The 22,708-nt window shown below is 53.0% G+C and overlaps 1 protein-coding gene across 1 annotated transcript in view; it reads left to right on the top strand.

The window, feature by feature from the left end:
- INSR (insulin receptor) overlaps nt 1–22,708 on the top strand; it is a 61,203-nt gene that overhangs the window by 23,407 nt on the left and 15,088 nt on the right. The window contains exons 2-9 of the mRNA XM_019538370.1: nt 7,531–7,846; nt 9,731–9,876; nt 10,183–10,327; nt 10,551–10,765; nt 13,023–13,149; nt 15,240–15,490; nt 16,680–16,847; nt 18,770–18,971. Of these exons, the coding sequence (XP_019393915.1) occupies nt 7,531–7,846; nt 9,731–9,876; nt 10,183–10,327; nt 10,551–10,765; nt 13,023–13,149; nt 15,240–15,490; nt 16,680–16,847; nt 18,770–18,971 (1,570 nt within the window). The remainder of the gene's footprint in view (nt 1–7,530; nt 7,847–9,730; nt 9,877–10,182; nt 10,328–10,550; nt 10,766–13,022; nt 13,150–15,239; nt 15,491–16,679; nt 16,848–18,769; nt 18,972–22,708) is intronic.

Genomic DNA, 22,708 nt, shown 5'->3' with positions numbered 1-22,708 from the left:
TATATATATATATGACAGAAGTCATTGCCATATACAGTAAGAGGAAAACTACTTGTGCAAGCTGGGAGGCCCAAGATAATGTTTCTAGAGAATGCTGGCTTTGAATTGTATGACGTGTGCGCGCGCGTGTAACGCTGCGACTATAACATTGCACTAACCTGGGCTTGGCACCAAGTTGTGTATATCGCAGCCAAGACAAGCCATTTTAAGCTGTGTCAGTGTTGGATTTAGACTTTTCTCCTAGGAGTTTCTTCTAGTTAAAAATGTTCTTCAAAGTTAGAATCCAGGATGAGAACATTTTGCTTGAAATTATTAAACTTCATTGGCATAACATGCTTTACTGAAGAGCAGCCAGGGAACTGTATAAACCAGTCCAAAAGGAGAGAGTCTGGGATTTCCCCCCTTCTCTGCTCCGCTGCCAAAGGGTTAAGTGTGTGTTTGCTTTCTGCAGAGACGGAAAGTCGTTGAATGGCTCCGACTGCAGGCAGCAAACGCATTGGCTACGGGTGAGGGTGGTTCTCCCGGCGCAGCTGTGTCCCGGCCTGGAGTTCAGGGGAACGGAGCCTGTCGTTTCTCTCCATCGGCTGGTGGTAGTCCAACACATTTGTATAATTCTAGAAAAGCTCCCGGCGGTGAAAGGAGAGTCTCCTCCCTGTGCTGCTCTCCTCGTCGGCGTTTTGCAGGCGGTCCGAAGCCTGCAGCACAGAGCAGCGAGGGGTCCGTGTTGTTTGTTTTCCAGCCCCACGGACCTGGCATCACATGAGGAGAGGAGAGGGTTTTTATTACGAGTAGTCGAGATCATATCGATCCCTCAGACAACAGCCTGAAAATGGAGCGGGCTTCTCTTTCTGTAGAAAAATGTGGGATCTTAAATCTGCACACATACGGTCTATGATGTTCTGATCGGTGCCTTTATAAATGGCTTGAAATATTTAAATTTGATCTATGCTTGTGCCGCTGGTTGATAAAATAGTCAACCAGTCAGCTCATAGTTGCAGAGCGCGTCTGTCCAAAGCCTACCCGAGGCAGAAGACCAAAGGAAAGCCCCCAAAACTTGTGATTTTTCTCCATCTTTCCTCCCCCCTGCCTCCCAACTCAGTGTAGCACTGTGCTGCTACCGTTGTGTTATTTTATAAGGAAGCAGGAAATAAGGAATAATTCATGCAAATATTTTTATCGTGCCTAGATAGTCAAATCAGGTGGCTGAGTAGTAGGTGGAGTGCCTAGCATTGAGTAGCAGTGGGTACCATGATGCACCTCCAAGGGCCCTTTTGTGCGGTGGCTGATGTGTCCAGAGAGTATCTGACGCTGTTGGACCGTTCATGTTTGCATGATGCCGGGGAAAGCAGGGCAATGATGTGACGGGTCCGTAGGTGTGAGAATCCCTTGGAGATGTCCCCTCTTTTGGGCCTCAGCAGCGTGAAAAAATGTCAGCCTCAATCCCTAATCAGGAAGGGTTTTTTATATAATAGTTTCCGTAGTCTCTAGTCACTGGCTGCCTCCTTAGGTATTTGCTTGCGACCAGAAGAGCAGGTCTGAATCCCACCAACACCGACTCCATCTTCCCTGTTCTTGGGCAAGCATCATAAAACGTACCGTCTCCTAGCAGGTGCGGCTTTTCGGAAGGCCAGGTGAAAAGTCAAGTGTTGCCCTAGCCCAGCCTCTGGCCTGTGATGCCGCATCATCTGGCCAGTGGGTCTCCCCGCAGGTCTGAAGGTTGGGCAGTGGCAGTGTTAATCGCAGGTCTCCTGCTGCCAAACCTCTGGGCGACCTGGCCCGGTGCGCTAGGTTGTGCTGGTGTGCACCTGTGGACCGACTGCCGCATGCTGGATCTGGCCCATGGGACAGCAAGGTTGAGCACCGCTGCTCTAATGTGCTTCCCAAAGTGTCGCCTTCCTGCAGCAATGTGCTGCCTCTCTCCTTCGCCCCACAACTCTCAGTCCACTGCTAAAGCGTTTGAGGTCCTTTTTTCCCCATCCCATGCTGTGATGTCCCATCAAGGCCCCTCACTTCTTCCCCTCTCTGAACTGTTTCCACCAAGAGACTGGCAGACTCTTGCATTTGGGTCGACAAGATTCCCCCCGTTGTTCTTCTGTATTTCGGAGGCAGTGGTAAATTTGGCCTTTTCCCCTGGAAGGGGGCAGACTGGCTCAGTCCCCCCAGACTCTTCAGGAGCAAAGGCTGCTGACATTGAGGGTCTGAGTCTTGGCGATGTTCCTGCAGTACTGGACAGTGCTTCAGGCTGTCCTGCTCTCGGGCTGTTCCCACAGGGGAGAAGAGGAGCCCGACTAGTCCAGGCTAGGTCCTTCTCTGGGTGTGTAAGTGCTGCTTAGAGTTGGGCCTGGCCAGCACTTGTGCACGCTGCACTGGGCTGCAGTTTTGGGGTGGGCAGAGAACGAAGAAAGATGCATGGCTGACTCCCCCAGTGCCTTCTCTGTAGCCTGTCCTCTCTGGGTCCATGCAACCCAGGTCCCACAGAGGGTCCAAGAGAAGTGGTGGGGACGAGTAGATGGACTCATGCAGTCATGACTTGTATTGTGCTTTTCTTTTTTAAAACGATCATTATTTAGCACTTTATATTGCGGTAGCACCTTGAGGCTAACCTGCTCAGGGCCCGCTGTGCTCGGAGCTGTACAAATAGAGAGCAAATGCAGCCTGCCTTGAATGCTTAATGAAGGAGCTGCTTGGCTGCCTTGCTCTCCTCCCTGTTGTTCTACAAAAATGTGAGAAACACTTGTACTGTGCTGCTGCTCCTCCCAGCTCTGCTCCAAAACAGCTTGTTGTCTATTTAAAACAATCCTTAGAGCTGAGAACTTCTGCTCTGAATATTTTCAGCCAAATTTATAAACCATAAAATAAGCGTAGGATTTGGAGCCCTGGTTTCCATTACAAGTGCAAAAACCTTGTGTGGCATGTTATAGAATAGGTGCCAAATGCCCTGTCGATGCTTGCTCTGCGTTTGTGCGGGGTTTCTCCGTGACCTGCCTGATGCGCAGAGCTCTGGCTCCTCCAGGCCGCCTGGGCATGTCGTGACGCCGTGCTCCGTGCAGGGGACATCCCTTTGCCTCTGGCCAAGACAGGCTACGAGGCGCCTGGGAACTGCCTGGCTTTTGTTTTCCACAGCCCTCTTCCGGCTCCATGGGAGCACGTTTAGGAAGCGGATGAATTGAAGACATGTTCGTTCATCGTCCTCGACCTAATCCGGGGATCCTGCGGTGCTGCGCCCGCTGTTTCCTCGGTGGGGCGGGCAGCAGCGAGGCTTGGGCCCTCTACAGCAACGTGGTCTGGCCGGCGCGTGGGTCCTGTGCAGCGCGGCATGAAACGTTCACCTGTGGCAGCCGGCGCCCAGCCCAGCCCAGCCGCACGCAGGGGCCCAGTGCAGTGGCCGCCCGACGCGCTGTGGGCCAGCCCCGTGCAGCCCCGAGTCCTTGGGACATGGCAGGAGTCTGCGCCCGGCTTCCCGCGCCCAAGAGGAGCACGTCCGCGCGTGCTGGATGAGACCCAGGAGACGTCTGGCCTGGTCTGAACTTCCGCTTCAGACCGCAGAGCCGACAAGCGTTTGGAGTTTGGGATCAATTCTGGAACTTTCTGTTGCTTTATTTCTGTTGACAACCTTTTGTAACCTTTGGGTGTGAGGGCTTGCCAGAGTAATTATTCTAGTATCATTCACAGGTTGTTTATACACTTTTTGGGCACGCTTCTCCTTTGGCTGCCTTGTCTTGCTGTATCTAATTAGGAGGTGCGAGGTAGCCCCCTGCCATCACATGAAGTGGGGGCGGGGGGGGGGTGCACTGTGCTGCCTGATGGATTGATTGATTGATTTCTTTATTGTAATGGTTTGGTTTGGTTTGGTTTTTCTGTTTTCGTTTTATGCTTCGTCCAAATCCAGCAATCGCCTGCGGGTGGGTGGTTTTTGTGCTTGCCTGCGGGACTTTGCCCGGTTACCACTTGGAAGTGTCAGGTTCATCACGTATAAACGCTACTGCAACAGAAGCGCAAAACTTCCCAGCATCAAAGGAAACGAACTTTGTTCTGAATTCGTGGTTCTGTTTCGTGCTTGTGTACCACGTACCTGTGGTCACGCGGGAGGGCCGTTCCCTCGGGCAGATCTTGGGGATGGGGAGGGAGCCCAGGCCCTCCTCGATTGGGTGTAAAACTAGGGGCGCACGGCAGGGCAGCCGTGTCACCCTCTTGTTCGTGCGCCGTGTGCTGGGGGCCCGTGGCCCCGTGGCCCGTACAGGCCGAGCCCTGCCTCGCAGGACCTGCTCCGCCGACACGGGGGGAGAGGGCAGGACGGCCCGCAGAGCAAGGCTGCGTGGTTACTGCCTTGTCGTCCCAGCAGGGCCGGGGGGCGAGTCCCTGTTTACGAGACGTTTCGTGCTTTTCTTCACCTCGCAGGAGTAAAGCAATTACGCAAAGGACTTTGAGAGCGTGCGTTTCCTGCACACGGTTACCTCCAGACTGAATCATCCTGAATTCTGTGACTTTGAACCTGAAAACATGAAACGGTAGAAAGCCTGTTGTTTACAGGAGTGTAGAAAACAAAGCTATTAAATGTTAACTTCTTACGCAGACTCTTCTTTCTTTTTTTTTTTTTAAGTTGCCAGGCACACAATGCTGAAAGTAATTGCCTGTTACTCCTTTTGGGTTTGTTTATGATGGGAGTCTTTTATAGCACTGGCCACGTGTTTGTGAAAACAGCCATCTCCCGGTGCTGCTCCTCCAAGCACTGGACTTGACAGGTCTGAGCAGCACGTTCGGGTCTTATGTAGCCGGTGACATTTTTCTGTGGTTGTCCAGTTAGCGTTTAGTGGTTTCGGTGTCGCTCTTGTTGAACCACTTGGTCTAAATTATCTGCAGAGCTCTTTTCTCTCCTGAAGCAGACGGACGCAGTCCAGGTCTAAGGCGGGGGAATGTATATCTTGTGGTGCTTTCTATCTGTTTTCTTTGTTTAACATACCCATCAATGTCACCACCTGAATTTGAAGCCTTTTTATTTGGTAACGGTCGCTGGCATTTGCTTTTGCCAAGTGGCTTGGCCGCAGGCAGCTGTGTCTTGGTGCTGTGTTCGGGGGAGACTCTGGCTGCACAGCACGGGCAGCGCCATGTCCGTCTTGGCAGGCCTAGTGCAGACGTCTCTTCGGCTTCAAAGCAGAGCCCCTCGAGCCAAGAAGCTTTCCCAGGAGCAGGGCTAGGATTACGCACGTGTGTTGGAGGCAGGACACGGGACAGTCCATCAAAAGTATGAGGACTTCTGAAGTGGGGAGCCAGGGGTGCCACCCCTTGTTTCTGGGGCTTGCTTAGGCTTTCTGTGGGAGGAAACCAGGCAGGGAAGCCTGGTGGGTGGAGCAGCAGACTGGTCCTGGCCCCGGCCTGCTGGGCGAGTCTCTGCAGGATGCTTCACTTTGCACTCCCCATTTGTAGGATGTCGTGAGGGAAGAGCCAGATCCATGTTGGATCACCCCGGGCAGGTCTACAGGTTAGCCTGAGGGTGGAAATGGATCGTCTTTCTGTGGATCCTTTTCTTGGCTCTTGTGTGCTGGCTGCTCGCTCAGGGTGCGGTGTGTGGGGCCCTGCATCCTCCGTGGGACACTCGCCGCTGTTCAGGCTGAGCTGAAGCAAAGGTCTGGATGGCGAGCTGGTCCAGGCTAAAGAGGGGAGGAAGGGCGCGCTCAGGGGGGAATCGGGTGGGTCACATGTGTGATCGGGGCCGTTGAGAAACTCGACAGGCTGGTCTCGCTCCTCCGAGGCGAGCGGACGCCAGCTGTACAGGAGCAGTGAGGCAGAGCAGGTGGGTTGGACCTTCCCACTTCCCTTCTTCCTTAGTCCAGAGAAAAGAGGGCACTGGCTGCACGGAGAGGCAGCAAAGCCCAAGTTGCTGGAAGAAGGATGCCCTTGGCCTCTCAGACTTCCTGCTGCAGGATCCCAAAGGGATTCGATTGTTGCGCAGATGAGAAAGAACTAGAGAGAAGCTTAAATGAGTTTTGGGAATAGATGGTCCCCCTCATGCTAGGAACATGACCCCCGTTGGTGAGTGGTTACTGTTATGAAGAGGCCTTCCTTAAGGACAGGTTTTCTTGCCGTGCCACTTGCCCTTCCTGTGAAGCAGCTGATCTTGCAGCGCACAAGCCCCGGGCTGATGCCGTCTCTAACTGTGAGTCTGTTCCTGAAAATGCCAGAAGGTGCCTGGAGCTGCAGGAGTTGGGTCCTGCGCGTGCTCGAATGGAGTCCGAGAAGTGCAGGGAGAGCATCCTGAGACGGGAGCAGCCTGGTGCTTAGGCGAGCGTACTTAGCTTGGTGATAGTTCAGACCTTACCTGTCCCATGGCTGAATGAAGGGCGTGCCAGACTGCAGGAGAGCGGTAGTCTGGCTCCTTCGCTGTCTGTCTGCGACAGCGGGCCATGCTCGGTGCTCCCCAGGAGGGCAGCAGACTCGTAGCGCACTTCATTCTGCAGTCCTGCTCCTCGGCTGGGGAGTGGGGAGTCTTTCTAATAGCAGCTGGCGATTGTCGTGAGAGCCTCGGTGGCGTGTTGCACCGTTGAAGCTCAGTACGATTCATTTTGGTGAATGGAAGTAAACCCCTTCCAGCACTGGCCTGTTGCAGCGAGGCAGCCAGAAGTTAAAACGGCATGCCAGCCCCTGCGCACTGGTGCGTCCGGGACTTCCCCTGTTCAGGCCCGTCCTGTGTTCATGCCGCTCGCCCAGAAAACTGAGCTCCTTGCGATGGGTCCCTTCTGGCAGCTGCTGTTAGATATGGGGTTACCTGGTCTGGTCACCGCACCTCACCAGAGAGTTCATCCAAACATTGCTTTGCATAGTGGCAGTGAACCATTTCTGTAGGTCCTGCCTCGTGTGTCTTCAGGCCAAGGGCCAGATCCTGTTCCCCTTGGCAAAAGTCCTGTTGACTCAGTAGAGCAGGACTATGTCCTGATCTGATTCTTGGCAGGGCATAGCTGTAGTCCAGATAGATCTGGCACCTTACAACTGACTCCAGTCCCCTGCACACCCATTCTTGAGTTGCACCTCCTGCTATTTTTAAGTGCTATGCTGAATCAAAGCTGCTTGCATTTGGCTTGCTGTACCCAGAGTTGTCCTCTGACTTTCATTGTAACCCTGTGAATTGAAATGTGGTGGCTCTTTTGAGTGAGGCAGTTGCATTCAAGCTGTTCCTCACGTCACTCCACAGTGGAAGTTTACTAGGAAGGTGGTGTGCAGAGGTCCTGAGCAAGCAGTGAGCAATGCGGCAGGAATGCTCTTCCTTTCCACCAGCTTTGAGTTTCCTCGGCATCCTCCTGGTGTTTTGCCTGTGGTTTTTGCTTGGAAACAGACCACTCGTTAAGAGTATTGTGTGGTGCTAAGTAGTGGATAATTAAAAACAGGCCATGCAAACCTCAGGCAATAAGACTTGTGGGTGCCCTTCTCCTTGGACTGCTTGGAGAGGAGTGACGAAGTGTGCAGCGGGTGGCGGGGCCTGCCGCGAGGTGGATGAGCGTGCTCTCATCAGGTGCTGCTCACGCTTTCTTGTTGCAGTTTGTCCTACCGCTTGCAAGTCTCAAGGCTGCACCTCGGACGGACGGTGCTGCCACCGCGAGTGCCTGGGCGACTGCGCCGAGCCCAACAGTCCTGAAAAGTGTGTGGCTTGTCGCAATTTTTACCTCGACGGCACATGTGTGGAGACCTGCCCGCCCAGCTACTACCGGTTCGAGGGCTGGCGCTGTGTGACCTTCAGCTTCTGCCAGGACCTGCACAACAAGTGCAAGAACGCCAGGGAGTCGGGGTGCCACGTCATCCACAACAACGAGTGCGTGCACGAGTGTCCCTCTGGCTACACCATGAACTCCAGCAAGTAAGTGATGTCTCCGGGTAAACGCACCACTGCCCTGCTCCCACTCCCCTCATCTGTGTCTAGGCTGAGAAGCAGTCTCGGTGCTGTGCTGTTGAAGTGACCTTCCTCTGATTTATCAATGAACCCATTTCCAGCTCTTTGCTGTAAGGGCTCAAGTTTTGTACCTTGCACATGGCTGCAGCTTCCTCCAGGCTGCCTGTGCTCCCAGACTGCCCCTTGGTGAGGAGCCGAGCGGGGAAGGTGGTGTGGGGGGGTCTTGCCTAGGAAGGATCCTCTCATGCTTGAGAGCCCAGGGAGGGAGGCAAAGGGGATCTTCCTGGAGGAAGGCAGTGTCACAGAAGGACTGTGTGGCTCCTGCTCTCAAGGAGCTGGATGGGCAAAGTTGCAGTGACACGTGGGAAAACAGGTGTACTAAGACCTTCCAGGTGTGTTCCCCTTCCCACCCCATCCCAGGCAGACCCCTGATTCAACGGGCCTTGTAGATCAGAACAAAAAACATTTGCCCAATGCCAGGAGAGCACAGTGCATGTAGAGCAGACCAGCCGTGCACCTCGCCCCTCGTGTCTGATCACCAGGATGGCTCGGGCTCTGCCAGGGTAAGTGACAACGTAGCAGGCAACCATTGAGTGTGACAAGGAAGGGAGCAGCCTTTTCTTCCTATTCCCAGGGCAGTGAGGACAAACCCAGTCTATGCTGAGCTGTTCATCAAGGAGGCTGTTTTTCCCACCGTACCATAATCTATTGGGATGAGTCAGATTTTCTACGAATGTCGCAGCTTTGTCTTCGTGTGTGTTTGCTCTGCGTGGCAGTCTTGGGGAATTGGCTCTGTGGCTGGCTCTCTTGGTCTGTTTCCTGTTTTGTACATCTGGCATATGATCAGCAGCCCCAGTAACGAGCTGCGCATTGCTCATCTGATAGCAGGGGCCTGCTGCCTACACCTGCTGGCTTTGGTCCTACTGGCACTGGCACTGGCACTTGAGCACAAGACCCCCGTGCTTTCCCTAGAGGCGATGAAGCTCATCTTTCTCTGGACAGGTTGGAAGCAGATGAGGTGCCGGGGGTTCAGACTCAAGGACAGATGTCGGACTTTCTCACGTGGCAGCAAGGCCATGCTCGCGTGCTCCAAAGCCTTCAACCTAGCCCTGTTTAATTTGCAAGCACTGTCCTGCATATCATCCTCAAGGAGTGGTCTGAGGAGGGTCCTCCAGCTGTTTGGAGGCTATTTTAGGATGGAGATTGTGTGTGGTTTGCGAGCTGGTTCTCACAAGCAGCAATAATTGAATTTAAGAGCAGGGGCTTCTGTCCTGTTCTGGTAAAGAACTAAAAGTCATCACTGAGCGAGTGGATAGTCCCAAAGGTCTGGATGTGGTATTTTGGCATGAGGGGCTGGCGAGCTGCCAGCCTTAGCAGGTGTTCACAGTAATGGTCACCAGTGAGTGCTGCTGAAGGGGCATCGCACGGGTGCTCAGGTGAGGAGGGCAGTGGTAGTTGTCTCATCCTCAGAGCCCTGTCTTGGCAGATGAGCAGCGCAGTGCAAGGGCCTCTCCGGCGGGCGGGTTTGTGTGGCTGCCTCGCTAAGTGTGCCGTTGCTGAGGGCTAGTGAACGTGAGCAGAAAAGGCACCACAACTAGCAGATGGTCTCGTTTGTTCTGATTGCCATTCAGAGGGAACAGCCTAATGCCCTGTAGAGCAGCTCTTCATCCTGGTGGGGGCTAGGACTCTGCAAATAGGATTCTCTCCCGGGTCCTTCGCTGTGTTGCGTGCGGGTCCTGTAGCAAACCCGGGACTCAGCCAGGCCTCACTCTCGGGGACTTGCGTCGTGCACGCGAGCTCCACTGGAGCAGCCTGGGTCAGACTAAAACCTGGTGTTTTCTTTGCTTTCAGCCTGCACTGCACCCCCTGTGCGGGGCCCTGCCCCAAAGTGTGCGACTTTGGCAAGGAGAAGACCATCGATTCGGTGACGTCAGCGCAGGAGCTCCGTGGCTGCACCATCATTAATGGAAGCTTAGTCATAAACATCCGTGGGGGAAGTAAGCTCTGCTCTCGTCATGCGATTCAGAGAAGCCCGTGGAGGGGGAAGCGGGGGTGGACTGTGGAGGGATTGATGATTTCCACTGAGTCTGAGATGTCTCCAGAGCTTCAGAGCTTGGGGGGTGGGGTGCAGGAAGTAACAGCCAAGTGCAGGCATTTGTGATGCTAATGGCTTTACAGGTTTGGTTCTTGAAATGTTGTTTAAGTCGATACAGGGAGGTGCAGAGACACCTGGTCTCTCGGGGCCTGCTGTGCCAGTCACCGGTATCCAAAAGCTTAAATCAGTCATTATTTCTTCTCCTCAGATAACATAGCAGCTGAGCTAGAAGCAAATCTTGGCTTGGTTGAAGAAATCTCAGGGTACCTAAAAATTCGACGCTCCTATGCCTTGGTTTCTCTCTCTTTCTTTCGTAAACTGCATCTGATTAAAGGGGAGACGCTAGAAGCTGGGTGAGTGTTTTTCAGAAGCTACTTTATCCAGTGCTCTTGCAGGGGGGGCAGCGCAGGTCCTGAGGGCGGTGCTGGCAAACTCTTCTGGAGTAGGCTGCTGCTCTGCTCTGCCGCAGCCTGCCCCCGAGCTGCTGTACACATGGATTTCTGTCTGTGCCTGGATTAGTGCAGGAGAAAGGCCCATTTCACGAGCATTTGCTCCAATCCGTTCCTCTCGCTGCAGGAATTACTCCTTCTACGCCCTGGACAATCAGAACCTGCGGCAGCTCTGGGACTGGAGCAAGCACAACCTCACCATTGCACGGGGGAAGCTCTTCTTCCACTACAATCCCAAACTGTGCTTATCCGAAATCCACAAAATGGAGGAGATCTCTGGGACTAAGGGACGTCAGGAGAGGAACGACATAGCCCTGAAGACGAATGGCGACCAGGCCTCTTGTAAGTCTCGCGACGCAGTGGGACCAGTGCTGTTTGCATGTCTGGTTCTCAACTTTCTTTAGCCTCAAGGTGCCCCTTGCAGCCCTTAGTCTTCGTTCATTTTTTTTACTACAGAAAAATAGTAGAGTGATTCTTCTGTGGCAGAGCCCTCAGAACCCACAACAGGGCAGAACGTTTTTAACGCTATGGATTCCTGTTGGAAACCTCTGAGTTTATCTTGTGAATCATAATTGCACACCTAGCAGTGCTGACATCACATGGGGACCCTGTGACCCCCTTGAAAGGATCTTAAGGCATGAGAGGGTGTTGTGCTGCCCTAGTTGGGAATTGCTGGCATATGTATGGGCACATGCACATGCGTCCTCATTCCTCCATGTCTGGGGTGTGAACTCCTCGGGGCAAGGACTGCTCCTTGCATTCTCATAGAAAGCCCCAGATGCACCATTTCCCACTCGCTGCCACAGTAAAGGGGCACTGTTACCTTGCCATAACCAGAAGCGGTTTCAGGTCTGGCCCCTGCCAGGTTCTGTGGTTATCCAGCCATGTTACAAATGGTGTTCATGCCTCCAGCTTCTGCTGCTCAGTTGTGAGCAACTCAGGGAAGAGGCTGCACATTCTGGAGTCCATGCACGGCCCCTGGTGTGGTGTGGTGTTAGCTCCTGTTGGGCCCTAAAAGCCCTGGTGCTGCCATATACCTAACGGTCCCTTTTCCCATCACGTGCGAGGGGAAGCAGTGCTGCTGACTGCACAGAAAAGAAACAAACTGAGAATGGCTCTAGCGGTCCAGAGGGTTCCTGTGACAACAGCAGGAGAAATGTGAATTTTGGTGCGTTGAAGCTAGCACTCTCCCTTTGAATCTGTTCTGCTCCAGCAGAACCTGGGAGCAGAGAGGCAGCCCTGCTTCCAGTAGCCTTAGGCTGTTCTCAGAGATGGGTTCTGCCTTTTCACAGCCTAAAGGTGCCCTGTGGAAACAAGGCCTTCCCGTGGCAAGTACACGAGCTGTCGCTGGGGATGCAGACTCCAGAATCCTTCTGCAGCTGGGGGCAGTGACAGCTCTTCCCAGGCCCGCGAGTGGGGAACGGGAGCCCAAACCATGCTTGCATGTGGTTGTGCGCAGCTCCCGGGCAGAGCAGTGGGGCTGGCTGGCTGCTTTGTTCCTGGCAGCTGCGGGAGCTCCTCCCTGCCTGCTCTCCTCTGTTCTGCTGCGCTCCTCTCCATGCCCCCAGACCGCGTGTTTGGCTGCGTTGTTTGTTTTCATGTTGCAAGGCGAGTTTTCGAGCTGGCAGCATCCTGTTTGTAAAGGCAGCCTTGTTTGTTCTGGACCGGGGAAGCAAACGTTCCTCCTCCCTTGTGCGGCTACTGAACGATGGCATATCCAACCTGCACTGCACAGCTGGTCCTTTTTGGGTCCCTCGGACATAAGATGCTGAAGCCCTCTTCCCCTTCCTGCAGTGACTGCTGTCACTGGTCTCCCCTCTCTGCAGAGAGGCAGGCTCTTGTCTGGCAGGACTGGGCACATCCGAGGAGAGCAGGAGACAAACTGTGATATCTCTGCACTCTTGCTGGGCTGGCCGCTGCAGACAAGCCTGAATTTTATCCCATTTAGCTTTTGTTTTTTTCCATTGACCAGAGTTAATATCTGTGTCTCTGCAGTAGCTGTTACTGACTGTTCTGAATATGCTGCAGAGGATCTGCGCTGTAGACAGCATGGTAGAAAACGGTCAAACTTAAGTGTGTTAAAATCTGTTCAGAACGGCTTTCCTTTCTCTTGTTCTGTGAGCCTTGCTCAGGCTGTCTTCACAAGAGCAGCCACATGTGTTACATTGGCAAGCATTTACTAAGGGCTGGTGCAACCCTGAGCAAACCTTCCTCCTTCAGTTCTTTCTTTAATGCACTTTGTTACTGATGGCTGCCAATGCATGCACACTGCCCAGTAAAGTGTCTGTCGTTTCTGCCCAGGCACTGTGGTGTTTAAACAAATTGTGGGGAGCAGGTCTGAAGGCAGACGTCGTGCTGAACAGAGATTCTGTGAAGTGAGCGTGCGGAGCGAACTCAGAAGCTCGCTTGGATCTTTCATAATACTTCACATATCCCTCAACAGCTTCACGTTGGGATACAGCATGTAGCTCTTCTAGCTCTAAGTGTTTCTGGGTGTTATGAATGTGCTTGTGGAAAATAGGAACTTTAAAAAAATGATTAAAAACAGAAAACTTTGCTTTTGTTGATTTAAACGAGTGTCCTTTTTGCCTTACTGCAGGTGAGAATGAGCTGCTGAAATTCTCTTTCATCAGAACGTCCCACGACAAGATCTTGCTGAGGTGGGAGCCGTACTGGCCCCCTGACTTCCGTGATCTCCTGGGATTTATGCTCTTCTACAAAGAAGCGTACGTAGGCTTCAAGGGAATCCCGGTTCCAAAGCCATGCTTTGTCACACCAATTTTCCGAAAGGGAAGAGAGCAGAGGTCACATTTTTGCTACTGCTTTTGAGCCTCTGAGTTGCCTGGCAATTTTGCATAGGCTTCCAATGCCCCCTTTCCCTGTACAGGTGCTGTTTAGGACTCCTTCAGCTAAGGCATGCAGCCAAAACCTTGCTTTAAAGATTAACCTAAAAATTAAAATAGGAACTTGCTGAGATCAGCAAATAATTACTGAAGCTGCAGATTTCATCACCTCAGGATCCGCACCTGGGGTGGGGTCATCTTGTTCCCTTTCAGACAGGAGCCGTTCTTCTAAAACCAGAGTTACCAGCCTAGCTTGGGTGAGGCTGAATCCTAGTTGATCCCTCACACGCTTCTTTTGTGTTAAGTATTTGGTGTCTTACAGGCTCAAATGAAAGCCAGTCTCGAAGCAAAAGGCTACAGGTACATCCACATGGTAGTACAGAGACCCCAGATGGCTTAAAGCGAACTAGTCCAGGGGCTGAAAGTCCTTCTGCAGCACCAGACTTCCATCTGGATTAATGTGCTTGGGTAAAGAGAGGTACCTGTGAAGGTCTGAAGTCAGGCAGCAGGCAGGGTAGAGGATGTACCTTAGACTTGGCTTCTGCTGCAGGCCAGGCTGTGGTAGCCAGACCGTTCTCAGAGCCCTGCTAGCAGTCGGTGGGGGCAGACTGTTCCAGTGCCTTCCTAACAGTGTTTCTGGTCCCTCTGACTGGGGGCTGCCTAAATACTGGGAAGTGGCAGCTTAGGGGACTGTTCCTATATAGTGGCACATACCTGGTGAGCAGCAGGGCTCTGCCCTAAATAAAAGGTTTGTCTAAACAAGCATGTTATAAGCCATCTGCTGCAGTGTGGCAGGGAGGAAAGCAGGACTGGCCACCGCGATGGCACACTTGCCAAGGGGGCAGCTTCTTGCAGCACTCCCGGTGACCGGTGTTTCCTTCCATGTGTGCTGGAGGCCCGGCAAGGACTGCCTCTTTTCTGCTCTGTGCGGCGGGGGGAGCTCCAGTCTGACACGAGTGGAGCCTGTGCCCCCAGGTCATCTCTGTCTCACTAGCAGCTGCTCCATTGTGAAAAGCTTCAGGAGAGCTCTCAGCTGGTTTTCACTGTTGTAACTCTGCTGGAGTTGGCATAGCCACGAGGCACCTGAGCCAGGGATCCACCCGCTCAGGCCCAGCCTGCTTGGAAATTCACTATAATTATATCGAGTTATTTGAGCGAGTCTAGAAAGGAACAAACTCTGACCCCATGGGTCAGTGGTGCCTCAGGCTGTTCCTGTGGCCCGTGCAGCTGGTGACAGGTGCTGGTGTGAACCACTCCTGGGCTGAGCTGCTTTACAGTGGATGAGTTACGGCTCCCCTTGTTGGCTGCTGTTCATTCCTGATCCTCGTAAAGGAGCTGCCACTCACTGGCTGCCCTTCAGCTGGATGCCACCGTGCACGTAATGGGTCTGCATGAACAGAAGAGCAATGGTGGTTTGTTCTCCATGGGCTGAGAAACAAAGTCGAACGGCTCAGCTGCGTCCGTGGAGAGACTTTTGGTTCTGGCTGCTCCTGGCATTAGCTGACGACCTGGGAGTGATGCTACTCGCTCACCTCTGCCCCTCCCAGAGTGCTGCCCACCTGGGTTCATTCGAGCATGGCAGTTTCCTTTCAGTTGCAGCATCCTTGAGGGGTGCTACTGTGAGTGGGTTATGCTGGAGACCGAGGCATGCACTGGCTTGGGATAGCTGAGGTCTGGAACAGTGAGTGATGTGGGTCCGTGGCGTGGCTGGAGCAATGGGCAGCAAGGTTCAGGTTCCTCCTGCTCTTGAACAGATCATGCCTTTCTCCTTCTGTGCCTCAGTTTCTCCGTCTGTAAAATGAGACCTCCCTAGAGCACCATGCAACTGCTGCTTGTTGAGGTCTTGGATTCCCTTGGATAAAGGGTTGCTGGTGTCTCTGGTGTCCTGCATGTGTTGCGATTGTTGTTCCTAGAAGCCAGAGTTTGGACTTGATCAATTTAAGCCCTTCCCCTTTCTCTTTCCTTGGAAACAGTCCCTATCAGAATGTGACGGAATTTGATGGCCAAGACGCCTGCGGATCCAACAGTTGGACAGTGCTCGATGTTGACCCTCCCCTGCGGTCAAATGAGCCAAAAACACAGAGCCACCCGGGCTGGCTGCTGCGTGGCTTGAAGCCCTGGACGCAGTATGCCGTGTTTGTGAAGACACTGGTCACCTTCTCAGACGAGAGGAGAACCTATGGAGCCAAGAGTGAAATTATCTATGTGCAGACAAATGCCACCGGTGAGCAGGCATCAACTAACATTGTCTTGTGTGGGTCAAGGGAAAACAGAGCATCCGTGCTCCTGATCTGCGTGTAAGGTTGCGTGGCTCCTGGCACTGTCTCCTGATGCTGCTTGCTCTAAATGCCATTGCGCTGGGACTGTTTGTCCATGAATAATACAAACCACACTCTTGAGGGGAGCCCAGCACATGGGGCTCCTGTCAGCAAGTGCCTGCACCTGTCTGGGCGCGTGTGCTGGCCATCCCTCCCTCAGCCCAGGCTCTTCTGCAGCGCTTTTCATAGTTTCTTAGTTAGTAGGGTCGGAAGGGACCTGAGCAGGTCATCAAGTCCGACCCCCTGCCCTGGCAGGAAAAAGTACGGGGGTCAAATGACCCCAGCAAGGTGTTCATCCAGCCTCCTCTTAAAGACCCCCAGGGTAGGAGCCAGCAACACTTCTCCTGGAAGTTGGTTCCAGTTCCTAGCCGCCCTGACGGTGAAGTCGCGCCTCCTGATGTCTAGCCTATTCCCTGGGAGCGGGCATGCTCCACCTGTCCCCAGGGCTTCCCATAGGAGCCTGCCTCCTGCAGCTCTCTGCTCTGCTGGGCTGCTTCCTGCTTCTGCAACTGCTTGATCCTCAGCCAACTCTTAGCATGGAGGTAACCGATCCTGTAGAGGTGCAGAGCCCAGCTCCCCTGAAAGGCCAGGTGTACTGAGACTAAGTGCTGGATGGAAAGAAGGCAGACCTCACAGTTGAGGCCTAGCGTGAACAATCGAGGAGGGTGAGACCCAAGGGGCAGACCCGTTGCTGGGGAAGGCTGAACAGTTCCTAGCAGTGCCTGCCTGAGAGCTAGCAATGTGCACCCAAAGCCCACAGGCCCTAAGACAGTCCTTGCACTGGGGAGAAACCAATAAGGCCAGCTGTGCAGGGAGCCTCAGGGGGTGTTAACCTTGTTCGCAGTCTTTTGCTGATTTAAGAATGAAATCAGTGACTGGGTTTGCTTGTGTGAGGTCACCCAGGTGAGTGAAGCTTCTTAACCAAAGCCACCATATAGTAGGCAGGTGTAGTGATGAAGCTGCTGGTAGGCCCCTTGGAGAAAGAGCAGCTCAGAGTCCTGATGGCCTAGCAGTGGCGATCAGTCCCAGTTGTACCTTTTATTCCACTTGCTTCAGGCTAGGGTGATGTGATGACCTTTGTCTTTCTCCCTTCAGTTCCCTCAGTCCCGTTAGATCCAATATCGGTTTCCAACTCCTCGTCCCAGATCATTCTGAAGTGGAAGCCACCCTCGGAGCCCAATGGGAACATTACACACTACCTGGTGTACTGGCAGCAGCAGCCTGAGGACAGCGAGCTGTACGAGCTCGATTACTGCCTGAAGGGTAAGTGCCTGCACCTAAGGTATGATGCTTCTGGCCCCTAGGGCCCTGGGGGTTGGGGTTCTTTCCCTGGCACATGGAAGATGAGTGGGATATGGGGTTTTGTGTTTGCTAGCATTGCTCTGGGAGCACGCAGTGAAGTACAAGAGCTTGCAAGGCTGTATTTTCCCTCTGTGTACTTGAATCAATGTGGTTGCTCCTGCCAGGCCTTGTGCCAACTTTGCAGCGAACATATTTTTGCACAACAAAATGGGATGCTTCAGTCCCCCTGGGATCCACACCCTGCCCCTGCTTCTCTTGAACGGAGCAACCAGTTTAATAAAAGCTCTTCAGATACAAACAGCATTGGGCTTCTGAAGACCTGGGTCCAAATTAACCTCTGCTGTAACTCCATCCGTTGGCTTCCAGCTTCGTCTCAGGGTCAGAGACTGGGTAGTGTCCAAAAATCTCTTGCCTGTCACTTAAGGCTCTGCCTGTATTGACTGGATGAGCTGTGGTAGGACCAGAGTTTGAGCTGTGCACGATTTCTAAGCATTAGGTTGAAGCCTGAACAGAGCGGTCCAAAGGCTTTTCACAACTATGAATTAAAGAGCTGTGGAGCCAGTGTGTGAGACCAAACATCAGCATTTCACCCTAGTTGCCAGACACCCAAGCCACGTGAGAATTCATTCAGGCTACAACCAAGCCTATTTTAAATCGTGGCTAAGCAAGGCCTTTACTAATGGCCTTGTGGAGGACGCCTGCTGTCTTTGAGAGCAGCAGCCACCAAAATTGAGGACTGTCTTTCTGCATCATTTGGGTTCCATGTAGATAGAGTCATCCACATGCCAGCACTTGTAACCCCTTCAGGGCCAGTTGGAGCACCACCTCCGTTGTGTGCCAGTCCGGTGCTGTGAGCTGGAGCTGACAGGCCTGTCGGAAAGCAATTTCCATCGTGCATGAATTGGAAGATGCTTCTCTGGGGTTATGGGGTCTTGACGGGAAGGTTCACAGGGTGGGAAGCAGGTTGCAAGTCTTGTCTACTTGCTGGGCTTCTAGGGACACCCTTGACATAGTTCTGATCTTTAATTTATGACTTGTGTGAAGAGCTGCTCAGTCGGTGCCTGTCCCACTAATGACTCTGCCAAGTGGAGAAGTTGCTTTGTTTTGATTTTGAGGGCAAAGGCTAGAGCTGTCTGCAGAGTCTGCCTGCGACTTTTGTAGCATGCGAGGACAGTTGCCGGGCTGGCGTGTTAACCCACTTACACTTGTGGGACACTTGTTTCAAAATTACTACAGTTTTTGCTAGATTTCAGCATAATGTTTCCCTCAGATGAACTCCTGTATCCTACTGGAAGGAACGTCTGCATCGCGTGAGTGTGTTTGAAAAGTCATTGTGCCCGGATGTTTCATGCCATGCTGTGACTTTCACAACACTGCTTGTAAACCCAGGGCGTGACTCTGTAGTGCCAACACAGAGTGCAGACAGGATTGTGTTCCTTGGCTGCCTCGCAGCAAACAACCAAATATCTAAATAGCTGATGAAAGCGTTGGCTGTAGTCATGAACTGCACCTTCTTCAGCATTTCTAAATGAGGCTGCCAGAATATCTGTTGTCCTGAGACTAAGCCCATTTCATTTGGTCTGACGGGAGAACAGCGGTGTTCATTGTGTTGTACGCTGAGTGCTGCAGCACCCAGGGAGCTGAGAGAAACAAGCATGTAGCTGGATCGGAGGGCTCCTCTGCAGGGGATGCACAGGCCCTGCTCCCCCAGTGGCTGCCATGCAGCTGCAGACCAGTGCCTTCCTTTTCCTAGAGGCCTCCCCTGCTCTGACTGCGCAGCGGAGCAGCACTGAAGCTCCCTAGCCTTCCTGTCTGTGGCCGGCTGGGACCTCTGCTCCCGCTACATGGAATGTGGGTGATATAAAGAAATCTTCTCTCCGCAGGTTTAAAATTGCCCTCAAGGACGTGGTCTCCCCCTTTTGAGTCTGAAGACCCTCAGAAATACAATCAAAGCGAAAGCGAGGAGGTCAGTGGGGAGTGCTGCTCCTGCCCGAAGACGGACTCTCAGATCCAGAAGGAGCTGGAAGAGTCTGCCTTCCGCAAGACGTTCGAGAACTATCTGCACAACGAGGTCTTCGTCCCCAGGTAATGGGCTGTGCCGCCATCGTCCTGCGTTGTGGTCAGGGTGTCGTTGGCTTGGGGCAGGGAGGTACAAGCAGACTATGCAAGGGAGGTGGAGAGGACGCGGCGCGGGGGTGCAGTGCCGGTCTCCCTGGGGCTCGCTGTCCGGTGAAGGCAGCAGTGTGTGGGCACGTGCATGTTTGAGGCTGCTGAACAAACCCGTTAGAACAGGACGGTACTACGGTGCTGGGAGATCCTCCTAGGCTCGGTTTCTCCTCTGCTCAACCCGAGGCGGCTAGAACTTGAGAACTTGCGTGATGCCAGAAACGGCTGTTTTGCTCTGCCCAAAACTCTTTGTGGCTCTTGCGCTGTAGCCTTTTAAAAATAAAAGAAAATGGGTAGTTTACCATGCTGGAGCCTGGGCCTCTGCTGCGGTATTCGCAGCCTTCTCTGTATTTAGCCTGGGAAATGCCTCCAATACCGTGAGGAATGTAACTGCTGTGGGTGGTAAATGTCCTGTTCTGAATGGCACACACTGTCACGTTAAATGATGTTGAATGTGTTCGCACTTTGTGTGAGCTGCAGAGAAAGCGCTATGGGAATCGGGTTGGAGTCGCTGGTAATTTGCCCTCTTAGCTGTCAGAATCGGTTCCAAACACGAAACCTGCTCTGTGCTTGCCACCCTTAACCATGAGGTATTTAGTGCAGCCACCTGACAAAGGCCAAGCTGCTGCAACGCAGGGTTTTATTAAAAACCTGCCACTAAGCAGCACTGCCCCTCTGCACCTGAGCGAGGGATGCCTGCTGCTGACACGGCGCAGCTCCTGCAGTCACTCGCTTGCCCTTTCCTTCCTGCTGGAGCTGTTTAAGTGAGCGGGTGCCACTGGGAAAGGCACAGCACCAGGGAACTGCCCGGGGCCTAACATGCTTGTTGGCCCGCAGGACTGAGAGTCACTGTCCCATGCGCAGCCCGCGCTGTGTCTGGGCCAGTGGTCCTGACAGCTCGACCTTTTAAACGTCCCTGCGCAGCCAGCCTCGGATGCGTTGCAGGTCAGCTGCTGGGGGATGTGTGCTGGGAAGAAACGGGGCATCAGAAAGCTGCCTGGTCAGCCTGCTGAGGGGGAAACTGCCAGCCTGTTTACACGGGTTGACCTTGTTAACGCAGCCCCCTTCACTTCAGTGTTGATGAGCGAGCATCGGAGGCACCACCAGTGCAGCCTGCCTGCAGTGTTGCCTTTCAGGATGTGTCCAGGGCAGCCTGGCTGGGTCTGGCAGCAGAGCAGGATGTGTCTTTAAATCCACCTCTGATTTCTATGCCCTCCGTCTGCTTGATGTCCCCCCAGCATGCTGCACAGACTCTGCTGGAACGCGATGCCTGGGCAGTTGCTGGGAGGGGGCCCCGGTTGGGGGAGAAGATGAGCAGGGCATGGGCAGCAAGTGGGGGCGGGGGGACAGTTGAGAGGAGTTGCCACTCATTCTCCTCTCCTCCCCTCTCCTTTCTCCTGCCCGTCCTCCTCCCCCAGGATTGGCCCACAATTTTTTGGGGCCCCCTGCAAGAAATAGTTTTGGGGCCTCCTGCCCTGAAGAAGGTGGCAGGGGATGCAGGGAGCCCCTCAGCTGCAGGGCCCCCTGTGGCAGCAGGTTTTGCAGAATAGGATGGGCCAGTCCTGTCCTCTCCCCTCCTTCCCTGTTGCTGTTGCAGGAACTCTGTTCCCTGGGCGCTGTTTGCACGCCCAGTGCTGCGCACTGCCCGGCCGGCCCCAGCCACAGTCCCTCCCTTCTCTGGTCTGCGTGGAGGTCATGCATGGCGGGCTGGCTGAGCTGGGGGAGTGCTAGCATGGGTCTCCTGGGTGCTCTGGCAGGGCAGGCACAGATTTCTAAAGGCCCTGTACTGCATACACCTTCATGGCTGTAGGTGGCAGGTGCCTTTCATGCCAGTGACGGGCTTCATGCCTTTCCCCTTGTGTCTGACACCAGCTGATTTCTTCCCTCCTGTTGTTTGTTCTTGTACTGGGAAGTTATGCGCAGGTGTGAAGTAGTGTGCAAAGTGCTGCTTTGACTGGGGCTGAGGGCAGGGGAGAACGTTACATGGAGAAGATGTGAAAGCTGGAACATCACACGTGAGGCCCAGATCTCATCTTCCCGTGAACAGAGGAGTCCTGGGTGCAAGGCTTGTGTTTCCTGCAGGGCACAGGACGGCTGCTATGAGCTGGTCTCTGCCGCACCACTGAGGCTAAACTCTGCCCCAGGGCTGCTAGCCCTGCTGGCACAGAGGAAGGGAATCTGAGTCTGGGGGTTGGATATGGCAAGCCTCTCTGCCAGCCAAAATGGCCTATTGATATTTTGAAGGAGAGGCTTAGCAAGGGAATGCTCTACACCCAGGAGGAGGATACTCGTGCTTCCGGACCTTCTCTTGGTTCTTTTTGTATTTTTCCATTGGCCGCCCCAGGGTGGATGACTGAGTGGCACAGCTCTGCGCGGGGGGTTACTGTTTTACTGCTGAAAAACTAAATGATCTTCGTTTGGGGACTGCGGAGTCAGCACTTCATCAGCAGTGGGTACAGCTACACTTTTAAGTACAAACAAGGTTTGTCGTTAGCCATAAAGATTCCTCAGGGCAGGGGGTGGTTACTGTGACCTAGAATTGCATCTTTGAACTCTGCCTCCTGGTTAGAGGACACAGTTCAGAGCAATGCACCAGTTGTAACAACAACAACTTAGAAATGGTGTCTTGAGTTAATTAGTAATTGCAAGAAGAGAAGACTAAAACTGGACATGCTCAGCTGAATCTCATCTGGTGTCTCTTGTTCTTTCCTCCTGTTGATAAATTTGTTAGTGCTATCGAATTAGAGGAAATGTTTAAAATCTGCTTTCAAAGTGGTTGCATTTGTTTTTTCAGAAAAATTACATCAGGGAATGGAGCTGAGTACTCTAGGTAAACGCTTGATCTTGGAATCACCTGTTGCAATTTTAATTAACCAGTCATTTGCTTGGCAGTCTGTGGGTGGCGGTGGAAAGTTCAATTCAGCAGCAAAGACTTGCTTCAACTGCTTGTTGTATTTTTAAACTCTGAGTTGGCCACACCGTGGGCACTGTCCGGGTGCCTTCTGTTTCCTAGGATGGGTAGAAAGCCAGCCATTGTCCCCTTCAGCCTGGTGACTGTGACTTTAACAAAAAAAAATTGGATTCCTCTTAATCAACCAGTGGTAATTTATCATGGATGCAGCTGGATCTCCTGATCATTCACAAATCCAAGCCTGGAATTCCTCCCCAAAAGGTGCCACAGGGGTTGAACGCTAAATCCGGATTATGACACTCGGCATTCAGATTCTTTAAAAAGAGAATCTAAATTGGCGGGTGGGCCTGAAGTCTGGCGAAGCACAATATCATATTTCAAATTAACTGGCTGCTTTCACTTTTAGGGGTGGGAGCTGCTAAAGTCTTATCTGACAGCTTAATGTTCGCAATGGCGGGAAGTTGAAGCAGATCGACTAACTCCTGTACAATAATCTAACAGAAAACACTTGGTTACCAAGCGCTGGGTATGACTAATGCGCATGATGTGAATCTGACAGTAGCAGCTTCTAAAATCGTTTTTTCATGTTGAAAGCATTCAGGAAATGACTGTGCCCTGTTGTGTTTGAAAGGGTTAAAACTTTCTACAAAGCAGAATGGGCAGGGCTCAGAGTAACGTGCCCGGGGCCCAGCGAGCCTCGAACGCAGGTCTATAGCGAGACCCCAAAGACGCTCAGAGGTTTGCC

Source organism: Crocodylus porosus, unplaced genomic scaffold, assembly GCF_001723895.1.
Source record: "Crocodylus porosus isolate Cpor-Errol unplaced genomic scaffold, CroPor_comp1, whole genome shotgun sequence".
NCBI classification, from domain to species: domain Eukaryota; kingdom Metazoa; phylum Chordata; order Crocodylia; family Crocodylidae; genus Crocodylus; species Crocodylus porosus.
The sequence above is the reverse complement of the archived record's forward strand: the minus strand, read 5'-3'. Positions and strand labels throughout refer to the sequence as shown.